At 40.9% G+C, this 13,936-nt stretch overlaps 1 protein-coding gene across 1 annotated transcript in view; it reads right to left on the minus strand.

Annotated features, from left to right (window-relative positions):
* The window catches only part of tnksa (tankyrase, TRF1-interacting ankyrin-related ADP-ribose polymerase a), a 107,073-nt gene that overhangs the window by 16,204 nt on the left and 76,933 nt on the right, over positions 1-13,936 (minus strand). Inside the window, exons 15-16 of the mRNA XM_085359702.1 lie at positions 10,342-10,487; positions 10,058-10,223 (exon numbers count right to left, since the gene is read on the minus strand). Of these exons, the coding sequence (XP_085215828.1) occupies positions 10,058-10,223; positions 10,342-10,487 (312 nt within the window). The remainder of the gene's footprint in view (positions 1-10,057; positions 10,224-10,341; positions 10,488-13,936) is intronic.

The following is a 13,936-nucleotide window of genomic DNA, read 5'->3' on the forward strand; positions in this document are numbered from 1 at the left end:
GACGGCGGCTGCAGTCGGGGGCAGGATGAATGTTGGAGGCTGTGTGGTTAATCAATGACAGGTCATTTTAATACAGTGCACGCTCGCCCTTTAATTCGTTCTGGCAAGTGATTTCTAAGGAAATGAGCAGCATGTTTGGAACGGAGATATTAATTTGTCACATTGTATCTGGGCAAACTCACGGCTAAGGATGAAGATATTTATAACGTACGCTTGGTTGCCATGACACTGAGTGCAGACAACCCCCCACCCCATCATCATGAGAGGACAATTGGCAATTGTCATTTTTTTTAAGTATACCCTGATTTAGGGCTGGGCGATATATCAAAAATTTATCGCTACCGAAATTTATGACTCTCATCGACGTCATTTTGCCCATGTCGGTAAATTCAGTATTTAAAAAAAAAAAAAAAAGAAAAGGCATGTGCAGGTTGGCGATGTTCATGTCCCTTTAAGACGCTGTGCTATGTTACACACTTGACGGGGTGGAGTCACATGACTCTACTACCTGTAACAAGACGAGACACGGGTGAACAAATGGAGGACGATTTAAATGTTGAAGCAGCAGCGACGGAGGTAGAGCTGGTGGAGGAGGAAGAGGAGACGCTTGTTAACAAAAAAAATGCATCAGCAATCGTTTGGCAACATTTTGGATTCAACAAGGATGATATTGATCAAAATATTGTTAAATGTAAACTCTGCAAAAAGACTGTTGCGTCAAGTCAAGGTAACACAACCAACCTCTTCCGCCACCTGCAGCACAACCATGTGATTCAATTCGAAGACATAAAAAAAAAAGCTCAAAGCGAGAAGAGAGTAGGAGGACCAGCAAAAACGTCTTCCTCCACCAGGCAGCGGTCAATAACCGAAGCATTTGCTAGTACTCAACTATATGAGCGAACTTCAAAAAGATGGCAAGAAATCACAAATGCTATAGGCTACCACATAGCAAAAGACATGGCTCCTATTGCTACAGTGGAACGTAACGGGTTCAGACACTTCATGAAAATAACTGACAAGAGATACGAACTCCCATCACGAAAATATTTTTCAAAAACTATCATTCCCAGCATGTACAGCACAGAGAGGGAAAAGATTGCTGCTGAATTGAGATACGTTAAGCACGTTGCAGCCACATCCGATCTCTGGTCCAGCCGTACAATGGAGCCGTATATTAGTCTCACAGTTCATTACATCGACAACAAATGGGAGCTGCGTACCAGAGTGCTCGAGACGGCCTATTTTCCATCTGATCACACGGGGGAGATGGTTGGACAGGGGTTGAGAGCGATGCTGTCTGCATGGGACATCAGTGAAGAGGACCTTGTTGCTATAACAACTGACAACGGCCCAAATATTGTGAAAGCTGTCAAGCTCAATAAATGGACACGGGTGCAATGTTTTGGGCACAGGCTGCACCTGGCAATCGGTAAGTGTGTACATCTTAATATATTTGGGTGGTGACATCTGGTGTGTTTTAAAGTGACTTTAATTCTGTGCGTCATATTCAAAATTGAAAGTATTAATGTTTGAATAATGTTTGAGGAAAATCCACTAGATTGGTGGAGAAAGCATCAAGTAAACTTTCCCACTCTAAGTAACGTTGCAAAAAAGTATCTTTGCATCCCAGCCACCAGCTCCCCATCCGAGCGGGTTTTCAGTTCTGGAGGAAACATTGTGACATGCCTCAGATCCTGCCTGAAACCTGACATGGTCAATATGCTTGTGTTTCTTAGCAAGAACCTGGAGTAAACACTACTCAGGTAAACATCTACAACAGTAGTTTGATTGAACCGCTCAGGATACCAAGTCTGCTGCTGCCCCTTTTTGAAGTGCCCTGTTCAAGCCCTGCCTAATTTTAACTATCAGTGTTCTATTGAAGTTTTTTGCAAACAGCACTATTTAATGTTTTTGTTTAAGAGTTTATAGTTTTCACTAGTCACATGGCAGTGCTTAGTATTTATTATAGTTTTTTCTGTGTTCAATTGACATTTGTGTTTGTGACATTATTTGTTTACAAGTTATAGTACCTCAAGGCCTTAGCAGAGATAGGCCTTTGTCCATGATGGCATTACATTTGCACAATCATTGTTTACTTTGTGAATAGCCAATGTGAAACATATTTATTATTAAACTATTTTGTTTACAAGGGATGCACATTTTTTAGAGAGCATGGTTACATATTGTATCCTACACTTTTTATTTTGTTCAGTTAATAAATCTTAACCACTAAAAGTACTTACTACTATTGTCTTCATTTATTTTCAGTGACATTTTACAGTCCTTTAAAGTGGTAATAATATAATTGCAAAGAATAGGTCTAGGGGGAATAATATTATCAAAATAACTGGAGGAACTATGATGCCTGCCACAGCCCCATCAAATGAAAAACAAAACAAAAACGTTTGTTTTTTTGGCACTTGGGGTGGTTATCGTCCATTTATCGTTATCGAGGTTAACTGCTCAATTTATCGTGATATTGATTTTAGGCCATATCGCCCAGCCCTACCCTGATTATTAAAGAAAACACTGGAAAAAACCTTGTTTGTTTGATGGGCAAATAAATGGAAAAATCTGATCCATCTCCAATAAAAAGCTGTTAAAGCTCACAACAAAGACAGCAAAATAGATAAGAAATGTAGAGGATTTAAGTCTCATGACAACACCACAATTAAAAGACTGAATACTGCTATACTGATTAGATACTTTTCTTTTACATGGACATTAAACAAACAAGAAGAAACAGTCCTCCACACTCTGAACAATCTGAACCCGCTGGAAGCGTTTCACTTAGACGAGTAAGAAATGATGACAAGTGACGAGTGAGAAGAGGATGGATGAAGGTAATTCACCGGAGAGCAGAAGAGAGGAGGTGGAAACGAAAGGGAGGTAGAGAGAGGTGAGGACAGGACACCCAGTGAAGTGGAAAACACCACATACCCCGGGGGACGAGGGGAAAGCAGACATTTTCATCGCTCAGCTGTCTCCTAGGTTGTGGCTCAACTTGTCATTTCATTGTAAGTTTTGAAATCCGCTCATTAAAATTGGATGTTGTGGGACCACTCCCCTGGGTATCCACTGCTGGTCTGAAACGGTCCTTTATAGAAATCTCTCTCATGGCTCTCTATCCCTCTATTCAAAGTAGTCTGAACCTTTCCCTCTCATGAGGTTTTTTTCTCTCCTGCTCCTCAGTTTCCATTATCTCTTCACTGCTGTCACGCACTCACACTCTCATGAAAATTAGACTAGAAATAATTGGGGACATTTACATAGATACAAAAAGGGAAAAAAGATAGTCGACCTTTCAAGAACCATTATCTTTCTCATAGGAAATGCAATTTACAATTTTTCGTATCTGCTTACAAATGAAACGCTATACTAGCAGCTTATTGAAGCTCCAGTGTTCTCAAAAATGTCCAAAAACAAGCTCATTTTAGCAGGTGTGATTTTAACAAGTTGATCGCCACGGTGTAGTCTGCTAACAGGCTCAGATTGGGACATCGAATGAAATCAACTGAGCATTTAAAGTAAAATGTTGCTGGCTACATTATTACAAGTCCTTGAAGGTAAAATTGGAATTACAGCATCCAATATATGTCTGGATTTGTATGAAATATTAACTTTATTGTGTAGCTACAGGAACATTTAGAAGATTTTTTTCGTAGTTTTTTTTTCGTGAAGGCTTGGCTTAATTAAGCCACCAAAAGCTCCTGGCAAGAATCTGCTTGGTAGTCTTTGTAGACCCATGTTAAAGCACATCACACAAGTCAGAAAAGACAAAGAGCTTCTTTTAAGTGAAGTTAAATTAACTCTGAAAGAACAACAGAAACTGTTGTCTGCAGCTACTGTCTGTGATTCTTATCTCTGTTTCTTTGCCTTGTTATTTAACATCATTGTCACTGAACTTTCCAACCAATTATTATACTACCCAGTACCCCAAATAGCTAATCAGCCAATCACATGGCAGCTACTCACTACATTTAGGCATGTACACATGGTTCCGACGACCTGCTGAGGTTCAAACCAGCATCAGAGTGGGGAAGAAAGGTGATTTTGAGCGTGACATGGGTGCTGGTGCCAGACAGACTGGTCTGAATATTTCAGAAACTGCTGACCCACTGGGATTTTTCTCTTTAACAACCATCTCTATGGTTTACAGTGAATGGTCCAAAAATAGAAAATATCCAGTCAATTACCTGGACGGAAATGCTTTGTCGATACCAGAGTTCAGAGGGAAATGGCCAGACTGCTTTGAGCTGGCATAAAAGGCAACACTTACTTAAAATAACCATTCATTACAGCTAAAGTATGCAGAGGAGCGTTGAACCTTCAATGCAAGTGTCTCCTGACAGTTGAGGCTAAAACTGAGGCTATGGTTGGCACAGTTTTACCAAAATTGGATGATAGAGGAAAAAACAAGACTGCCTGATCAGATAAGTCTCAATTTCTTCTGTGACATTCAGATTGTAGGAACAGAATTTGGCATATACAACATCAAAGCAGAAATCCATCCATTCTTATATCAACAGTTCAGGCTGGTGATTTAATTGCGTGGAGGGATATTTTTTGGTGCTTTCACATTCTGACTTAAAATCCATTGAACAACCCAAGGTCAGAGGAACAGCTCTCCAGCTTCAGACATGTGACCCGAGGCTACAAATACTTGGTTTATTACAAAAGCAATCACGACTGAACAAGAGGACATCCTTAAAGAACTCAAATATCATCAAAGGAAACTCCAAGCATACAAATGTCACAGCCTGACTGACAGTTGGTCTTTTCCAAAATGATGTTGCATATTAGCATCAGACCTTCATAACTCACTCGAGTTCACAAACTGCATGCCAAGTGCTAATGAAGTAGATTATACTTAAATTGAGCTGAAATTCATTATCCTCTCACACGTCTTCACCAACAACGATGATGCTAATGTGCATTTTGCATGTCTTACAAGACCCATTCCTCAGAAACTATCTGGGTACAGGGAGGATGCAGCGGAGTTTTAATTTGAGCAAAAATCCTGCACAAAAGCAGGATAATAGAAAGTTAACAACAAACAGAGAAGACAACGGAAAAATCTAGTGTTGAACTCCACAACAGAGAACAATCACATCCCGAGGCCTCGGCAGATTAACACCAAAGTGCGGGAACACTGTCTTACTTCTGTGCACAAGTGTGTTAAAGGGAGAGTCGAGAGTACTAACGTGTGTAAACAAGAAACGCAACAACATGCTGAAATTCGCCACTATGAGAATGCTTCTAACCAGAGTGGGAAAAACAATACGAACCTCCTACAATCAATCATCCGTTTGTGTGTCTCTAACCTCTGCCTCCAAAGCCAAAGACCAACCATGAGATCAGGGGGAAAAAAAGAAAGAAGTGTGGCCTGAGGGAGATGCTGTATCTCTGAACTCCATTTGCTTTTTGAGCTGACTGGGATTTGTCTACACACGAGTCTGTGGGAGGCTTCACACTTACAAGTGAGAAAAGCATTTCATTTGGTGCTGCATATCTAATAATGAGTCTAACGATAAAAGCAACAGCCTTTAATAAGCCGTAAAGAAAGCCTCACTTTAATATATATAGCGAGAAAAACCCCCAACAAAACATCTCTGCTGAAGAAGAAAAAAGCCTCCATCACTGAATTTACACCAGACAAAAAAAAGAACAATCACTTCTAATAAACTCCCACAAAGACAAAAGAAAACCTTATGGTGGCTGAACACAAATAAAGCTGCTGAAGCAGATGGTGTTCCTGGACATGTGCTGATCAACTGCAGCAGCACTGGTCTTAAACATCTTTACCTGGAGCTAGAGCTGCACAGCAGATGGAAAATTGAGTGAAAACAGCATAAAGTTTCTTTGTGCTTTAAGCTCAGGACGGCTTCAAATCTCAACTCACAATTCCAATAATGACATTGAAGAGCACTGAAAGTGTTCAACTGGTGTGTGATATAGAATTTCTTTCTGTATTCTGTAACCTGCAGCTCAATTACTGCAGTTTTTCCTTCACTTTCTTCTTTCATGCTATTTTTTTTTTTGGTATGTTGCCCTCATTAGTAAGGAGAAGTGTGGGGAGCAGAGGAATGAGGTGCAGTAAACATTGGGCTGGCTGGAAATAATCAAAAACTCTCTATTGATGCCTCTGCCCCCTGACCTGCTGGCCCAAGGTTTTTCCATTTAATTCGCAACTCATCCTCAGTCAAGTGAAGCTGTGAACTGCTAAAGGTCTGAACTATTGTGACGTAATATCAGTGTGTAAGAATACTTCAGCATTATCACAGTTTTATGAGCAAAGCAGCCTCTATAATTTGGCCCTAAAAACACAAGAGTGTAGACTGGTTTGGACTCTTAATCAGCAGACCACAGAGTGACCAGCTAGTGGCTAAGAACTCAATCCTCTGCTTTCCCTAATTTCAAGCAAAAGGAGCACCACAGGGAAGCGTTCTGGGTCTTCTTTCCTTCTCATACAAGGCTTAAATCTGCAGATTATGCAGCTGAGAAAGGATCAAATTGTTGGCTCCCCAAAGCCTGGGAAAGTAAAGTGCCGTTTCTCATACTTTTTTCCCTTAGTATTCACATTTAATGCTCGGTGGTAAAAGTAAACATCTTTTTTTTCTCCATTGCTTGTTTTGCTGGACACCAAACACAAAAACATTTCATAAACTGATACAGTGGGGCAAAAAAGTATTTAGTCAGCCACCGATTGTGCAAGTTCCCCCACTTAAAATGATGACAGAGGTCAGTAATTTGCACCAGAGGTACACTTCAACTGTGAGAGACAGAATGTGAAAAAAAAATCCATGAATCCACATGGTAGGATTTGTAAAGAATTTATTCGTAAATCAGGGTGGAAAATAAGTATTTGGTCACCTCAAACAAGGAAAATCTCTGGCTCTCACAGACCTGTAACGTATTCTGTAAGAAGCTTTTCTGTCCCCCACTCGTTACCTGTATGAATGGCACCTGTTTGAACTCATCATCTGTGTAAAAGACACCTGTCCACAGCCTCAAACAGTCAGACTCCAAACTCCGCCATGGCCAAGACCAAAGAGCTTTCGAAGGACACCAGGAAAAGTATTGTAGACCTGCACCAGACTGGGAAGAGTGAATCTACAATAGGCAAGCAGCTTGGTGTGAAAAAATCAACTGTGGGAGCAATCATCAGAAAATGGAAGAAATACAAGACCACTGATAATCTCCCTCGATCTGGGGCTCCACACAAGATCTCATCCCGTGGGGTCAAAATGATCATGAGAACGGTGAGCAAAGATCCCAGAACCACACGGGGGGACCTGGTGAATGACCTGCAGAGAGCTGGGACCAAAGTAACAAAGGTCACCATCAGTAACACACTACAACGGCAGGGAATCAAATCCCGCAGTGCCAGACGTGTTCCGCTGCTGAAGCCAGTGCATGTCCAGGCCCGTCTGAAGTTTGCCAGAGAGCACATGGATGATACAGCAGAGGATTGGGAGAATGTCATGTGGTCAGATGAAACCAAAGTAGAACTTTTTGGTATAAACTCAACTCGTCGTGTTTGGAGGAAGAAGAATACTCAGTTGCATCCCAAGAACACCATACCTACTGTGAAGCATGGGGGTGGAAACATCATGCTATGGGGCTGTTTTTCTGCCAAGGGGACAGGACGACTGATCCGTGTTAAGGACAGAATGAATGGGGCCATGTATCGTGAGATTTTGAGCCAAAACCTCCTTCCATCAGTGAGAACTTTGAAGATGAAACGAGGCTGGGTCTTCCAACATGACAATGATCCAAAACACACCGCCCGGGCAACAAAGGAGTGGCTCCGTAAGAAGCATTTGAAAGTCCTGGAGTGGCCTAGCCAGTCTCCAGACCTCAACCCCATAGAAAATCTGTGGCGGGAGTTGAAAGTCCGTGTTGCTCGGCGACAGCCCCAAAACATCACTGCTCTCGAGAAGATCTGCATGGAGGAATGGGCCAAAATACCAGCTACTGTGTGTGCAAACCTGGTAAAGACCTATAGTAAACGTTTGACCTCTGTTATTGCCAACAAAGGTTATGTTACAAAGTATTGAGTTGTATTTTTGTTATTGACCAAATACTTATTTTCCACCCTGATTTACGAATAAATTCTTTACAAATCCTACCATGTGGATTCATGGATTTTTTTTCCACATTCTGTCTCTCACAGTTGAAGTGTACCTCTGGTGCAAATTACTGACCTCTGTCATCATTTTAGGTGGGGGAACTTGCACAATCGGTGGCTGATTAAATACTTTTTTGCCCCACTGTATATGGAGAAGCGCTCATTCTTCTGGAACCAGATAATTTGAACTTTTTTGTTAGATTAATTACTTAAACAAGTTTTTATTGCAAGCGAGGTCAGTTTATTCAATATAATGCAAACCGATAAATGCCACCGCCCCAAGGAAGGAAATCATTCACCATTTCTCACACTGCACCAGGCAGTGCATATTTAGTCTGCACCTCTCTGTACTCCTGCACAGCCAGACCGACAAGCTAATTTCTCCCCAGAGCTGTCACCTTCCCTAATACTCCACACAACAGCCACTCCCCTCCACCATCACTGATACCTCTGCTGCACTGTCGCACCTCTTAGTCCCAAAGTTTTCAGTGAACACTGCTGTGTATCAGTTTCACAGCCTGACCACGACAATCTTACACTTCTTTTGTGTTTTACGCTGCTGTCTGCTCACACAACTGTGTCACTACCTCGTACAAGCTGTGTAGGACGTTTATCTCATAATTCATTGTTTTCTTTTCCATTTATTTTTAATCATCCTTTAATACTCCTAAGTACATCTGTTACAAACTACTTTATACAGTCAATATGTAATTATGAATAAAGTAATGAATTTCTCTTGTTTTTCCGTGTGCTGCGTTTACCGCGTGTGTGTGTGTGTGTGTGTGTGTGTGTGTGTGTGTGTGTGTGTGTGTGTGTGTGTGTGTGTGTGTGTGTGTGAATTCAACTGTGTTCATCTAATAATTTATGCTGCCCCATATGGCAACGGCAAAGCGGTGACGTAACCTCGTCTGGAGGTGTTTGTGATAGGAAAAACAAAAATGCATTCAGCTGTGAAACTGCAACATTTCACAGGATTCATTTAGCCTCAAAGAGATGTGACAATTCAGTGTTACACAACAGATATTTTCAGCTTTGTAATTGGATTGGTCGGAGTTGATCCCGGCCGGGTTCAAAACTCGCACAGAGCACAAGTCATACCTTTCAGTGAGTGTTTGCACCCAATTTTCCAAATGCCAATCCCGGAAAAACCTCGGCTCCATAACGTTGATTTGTACATGCTGACTTACACCCATTATTCACAAGGCATTCACAGCACCAGATGCCATTAATTGCATTAGTAACAGATGTGCTATCATTTCATTGCCAGCTCTTGCTTCCGTAGACATGACTGATTTCTGAGTTTCGCTGAGCCCCGGCTCATCGCGTCTTGTAAACACTGTTTGGTGAACTTGTCTGGAGAAGGATAAAGTGCTTGTTTACAGAACATTAAAGCTGCATCAAAAATTAAATATTTCTATCCCACAGGCTTCAGTATGAAAAGGAGCAATGTGAGGTCACAGCAAATGGCACAATTAAGCCCTTCTCAGACATGGTATGTGTCACAGAAGTGGCATTCGGTCATTAAGAAATTAATGGCTCATGGCTTCATTCAGACATACCCATGGGAGAAAGTGACGGAGAGAGCTGCGGCACTCGTATGATTATTGCAACTCGAGGGCAAGCCGTTTTGCACTTGTGCCAACGACCATTCACTGGATAAACACTCCTGAACATTTAGTTCTCTCAACGGGTCTGTTGATGTTGCATTCGGGCTCAGAGAGTTGGATTTCTTTTCACATGGGCCATAAATATCAGAAACCTGACATCCAATGAGATCCAATGAAGATCTTACCACGCTTGGTGGTTCTGGAGGCGATTTCCTCCTCTAATTCAAACTTGGTGCAAAAACACTGGGCCGTCTTATCTTAAACTGAGTCTGCTTTAAATATATAGGAACATCAGCATGGTGTTAAGAAAGAGACAAACCTTAAGCAGCAGTTTGCAGATCTCGTATTTGCCCTTCGCTGCAGCTTCATGGAGCGGCGTAAACTTCCACAAGTCTGCCACGTTGACCGAGGCTCCGTGTCTGACCAGCAGCTCGGCCACCTCAAAGTGACCGTACGAACAGGCGTTATGAAGGGGAACCAGACCGCTGCAGAGGGAGACAGTCATTTTACTCCACGACTTTATTCCAAGACTCTCTGATGGGTGCCGGAAATGAACTTGGCTCAAAATTACACCAAAGTCACACCCCAACACAAGTGTCTCACCCTTTGTCCTTGGCGTGCACGTCCGCCCCATGGTGCAGGAGATACTCCACCACGGACACTCTGTTGTAGCCGGCAGCGAAGTGAAGAGGGGTAGAGTGCCGTCCCTCCAGATCTCTGCAATTCACATTCTGAGCCGTACACAGGGACTGCAGAGACACGCGGAGGAAAAAGAAGATTAAAATAATTCCAAGTCAAATTAAGGTGCAGCTCAAAAACAACCAGGATTTCTTTTGATCTTATTCCATTTTTTATTTATTCATGATTTTTTTTAAGATTAAATGATTTCAAGAGGTTTCACAGAAATATTCATTGTTAAATTTTCTAGTACGACAGCAGGAATGTTTCCACAACCATTAGATAGAATTCCATGAGTTTTTGTGCATGTATGAGTCCTGTAAAAACAATTATAAAAACTCAGGTATTACTTAATTTCATATTATCTAATTTTATTCTTTTTGCCTGAGAATTTAGTTAATGATCGTTACAAAACTAAAGATGCTCCCCAGATGCACGAGTCTTGTAACTGTCTCTAGTTGCGCCGTGATTGGTCCAACAGAAACGTTATGTTAACATGATGTGCGAAACAGACAGAAAAAGGAACTGAAAAAAATGGTATGTGGAATTTTGGATTAGCAATAAAAACACACTGTATACTTCCGGCTAATTGCGAATAATGCTAAAAAACCTTATAATATCAATATTACTGTGTGTCTGTTCACAGTGGGTAATGCTGCTACTTTTGTTCTTTGCTGTGATTTCAAACTCAATTACACCTTAGTTCAGCAGTAAAGATGGGCTTGGTGGGGGGCTTATTTTACAGGTTTCTTCTACTATCTTGACATCTTATTTTACAGGAGATAAATTTAAATCCTGCTGGCACTAAATTCCACATTAAACTTCTCTTCAGAAGTTTTTTTTTTTTATTAGCCCCTTGAGCAGATCACGAATTCTACAAAACACGAAAAGCATGAAATAAATGTGAAAACCTGGTTAGCACACAGGAACACAGTTTAAAGAGTGGGCGATTGGTGGATTGATTCATTGGTTCCTCAAGAGAAAATATAAAATTTATTCATATTCTACATTTTATTATCAATCGGGTTATTTTGAACCTATGAAAATCGAGAGACTTTGTATGATTTTTTTTTAAACTCCTGGAAAAACAAATTGTTCAAAGCTTGAAATCTTGAAAATGGTGTCACTGCCCAAATGTTTTTGGGCTTATTCTATTTATTGTAGTATCAACAAAACTCATTCTCAAATATTTCCTCTTTTTTTTTTAATGTTCCTGCCATTCTGAAAAATTAATATAATATATAATAAATCGAATGCTTGATTAAGTTTGGGTTCTGATTATAAAACCTGAGCTCACAACCAACAATTACTGCCAACATGCCTCAAATCTTCATCACATAGATGAAACAAGGTGCTCGAAACAGATTTTAGTCCATACTGATCAGATAATATCACACAGGTGCTAAGAATTATATCCCCCACACCATTATACTATCATCATAAGGCTGAGCCACTCATATAAGGATAGATGGATCCATGTTTTCATGTTGAGACTCATCAGACCGTTCTGTTGTCCAATTTTGGTGATCCTGGGTCCACTGTATCCTCAGTTTAGCTGACAGGAGTGGCACCCAGTGTGGTCTTCTGCTGTTGTGTACCATGTGCTTCGAAGTCTGACTACTTGTGCTTTCACAGATGCTCTTCTGCATAACTCAGTTGTAAAAATTAGTTACTGCTACCTTCCAATCAGCTCAAAACAGCCTGGTCTCCTCCAACATCAAAAAGGTATTTTGACCCAGAGAACTGCCAACCGTTTCTTAAATACTCAGACAAATGCTCAGAATCACTTAAATCACCTTGTTTTGCCATGCTGATGCTTGATTTGAACTTAAAAAGATTCTCTTGACCATGTCTATGTGCCTAAATGCATGCCATGTGATTGGCTGATTAGATTAGAGTTAATGAGCAGTTAAAAAGTTACAAGTAAATACAGGTTATTCATATGGCACTTGAAGAAAAGTGCTCTGAAATATAAAATTAGATATAACAATTAAAATGGGAAAAAAAAAAGAACTAAACAAAAGCAAACTTTCACAGGTGGCTGTTATTTTTAAAGGCATCTATAGAGTCCATAGACCTCAAGTCCTTGGGAAGTAAGTTCCACAAGATGGGAGCCACAAACTCAAAACCATGGTGTCCTTTTGTCCTGCATACTTTTGTATCACCAACAAGCACTGATTAGCTGACATCACTGACCTATTAGTTACGTATGGATGTTGCAGTTCACTAATATCTGGAGGCATCTGATTGTGAAGTTCTCTGCAAGTGATCACCGTTGATAAGGGAAGCCAGTGTAAAGAGGACAGAATCAGTGCCACATGAGAGCTTTTAGAGGAGCCGGCGAGAAGCCTTGCAGCAAAATTCTGGAACAGCATGCTTATCAAAACCGAATGCCTGATCAAAAGTAACTCCCAGATTTCTCACAGCTGGGAGAACTGAAGATAAAATGGGTCCAAGATTTTCAATTACCCTTGGAACAAAGTTGTCAGTGGCGCAGATGAAGCGCTCGAGCTTTTTGTGTATCTAATAAAGTGGCTGGGAAACGTATATTATAGAGCAAAAAATAACTACACAAACTGTCACAATGGTTAGAGCTCTGACTGAAGTACAAAATGTTCCTGAATGACAGAATTTGCCTCTGTCCAGTTTCATCATCTAGCAGAATATCACACTTCAGTGTGAACCTCCTCAACATTTGATCAGATGACAGGGATCGGCCCACGATTTTTTAAAAATGCCAATCAGCTACTTGGCGAGACTATTAATCCTGATTTGTCTGTGTGTCAGGAAACAAGAGGCTGAGAGAAAGCCCGACCCGAGCTCATCTCCTTTTCCACTACAATCTTCTGCCAGCCTGTCAAAGCATCACATTTCAGGCACTCCCGGACCCTCTTCATTGACATAACCCCATTACTGTCTGTCTGTGTGGGGGAAGACACCACATTTCACTTTAAATCAAAATATTTCAATCAGAAGAAAAAAAAAAAAAACCTTCTGTCAGACGGTTGGGCGACTGTTACCAGGTCTTGACATTTTAAACGTGAGTGAGCCAGATACCAATTGCAGCAGAGGGTCTCTGTGGAAATCTTATGAGATGTAAAATGTGGCCTTTATTAGGGATAAAGTCTTTGTCTTTATTTCTTTATTCATAACAATCATCATCAATAAGGGGAATAAAGCAAATACAAATACAGAAAACATCCAACTGACATTTAACAGAAATCACTAAGACTTTGACTCAGTGAGACCAACAGGAACAGTCACAAAGGTCAGGAGTTTTTTAATTAAAACCTGTGTTTGTGGACATCAAATTCTCCCACAGAGATGCAACATTAGCTCAACAGTTTCTCTTCTGCATCTCCCCTTACAGTTTATTGATAAAGGCCTCCATTCTTGCTCCATTCTAATGAAATATACTAACTTAAGGACAACCGATCTAACTTGTCTTCAGTTTTCATTACCGACCACACTGTGGCCACAGAACCTACTGCTTTTGGCCAAAAGCAGCTAGTCCAGTTTC

The sequence above is a fragment of the Diplotaxodon limnothrissa genome, linkage group LG7 (genome assembly GCF_057381915.1).
Source record: "Diplotaxodon limnothrissa isolate DT_005_m linkage group LG7, D_limnothrissa_male_GT1.1, whole genome shotgun sequence".
Taxonomy (NCBI): domain Eukaryota; kingdom Metazoa; phylum Chordata; class Actinopteri; order Cichliformes; family Cichlidae; genus Diplotaxodon; species Diplotaxodon limnothrissa.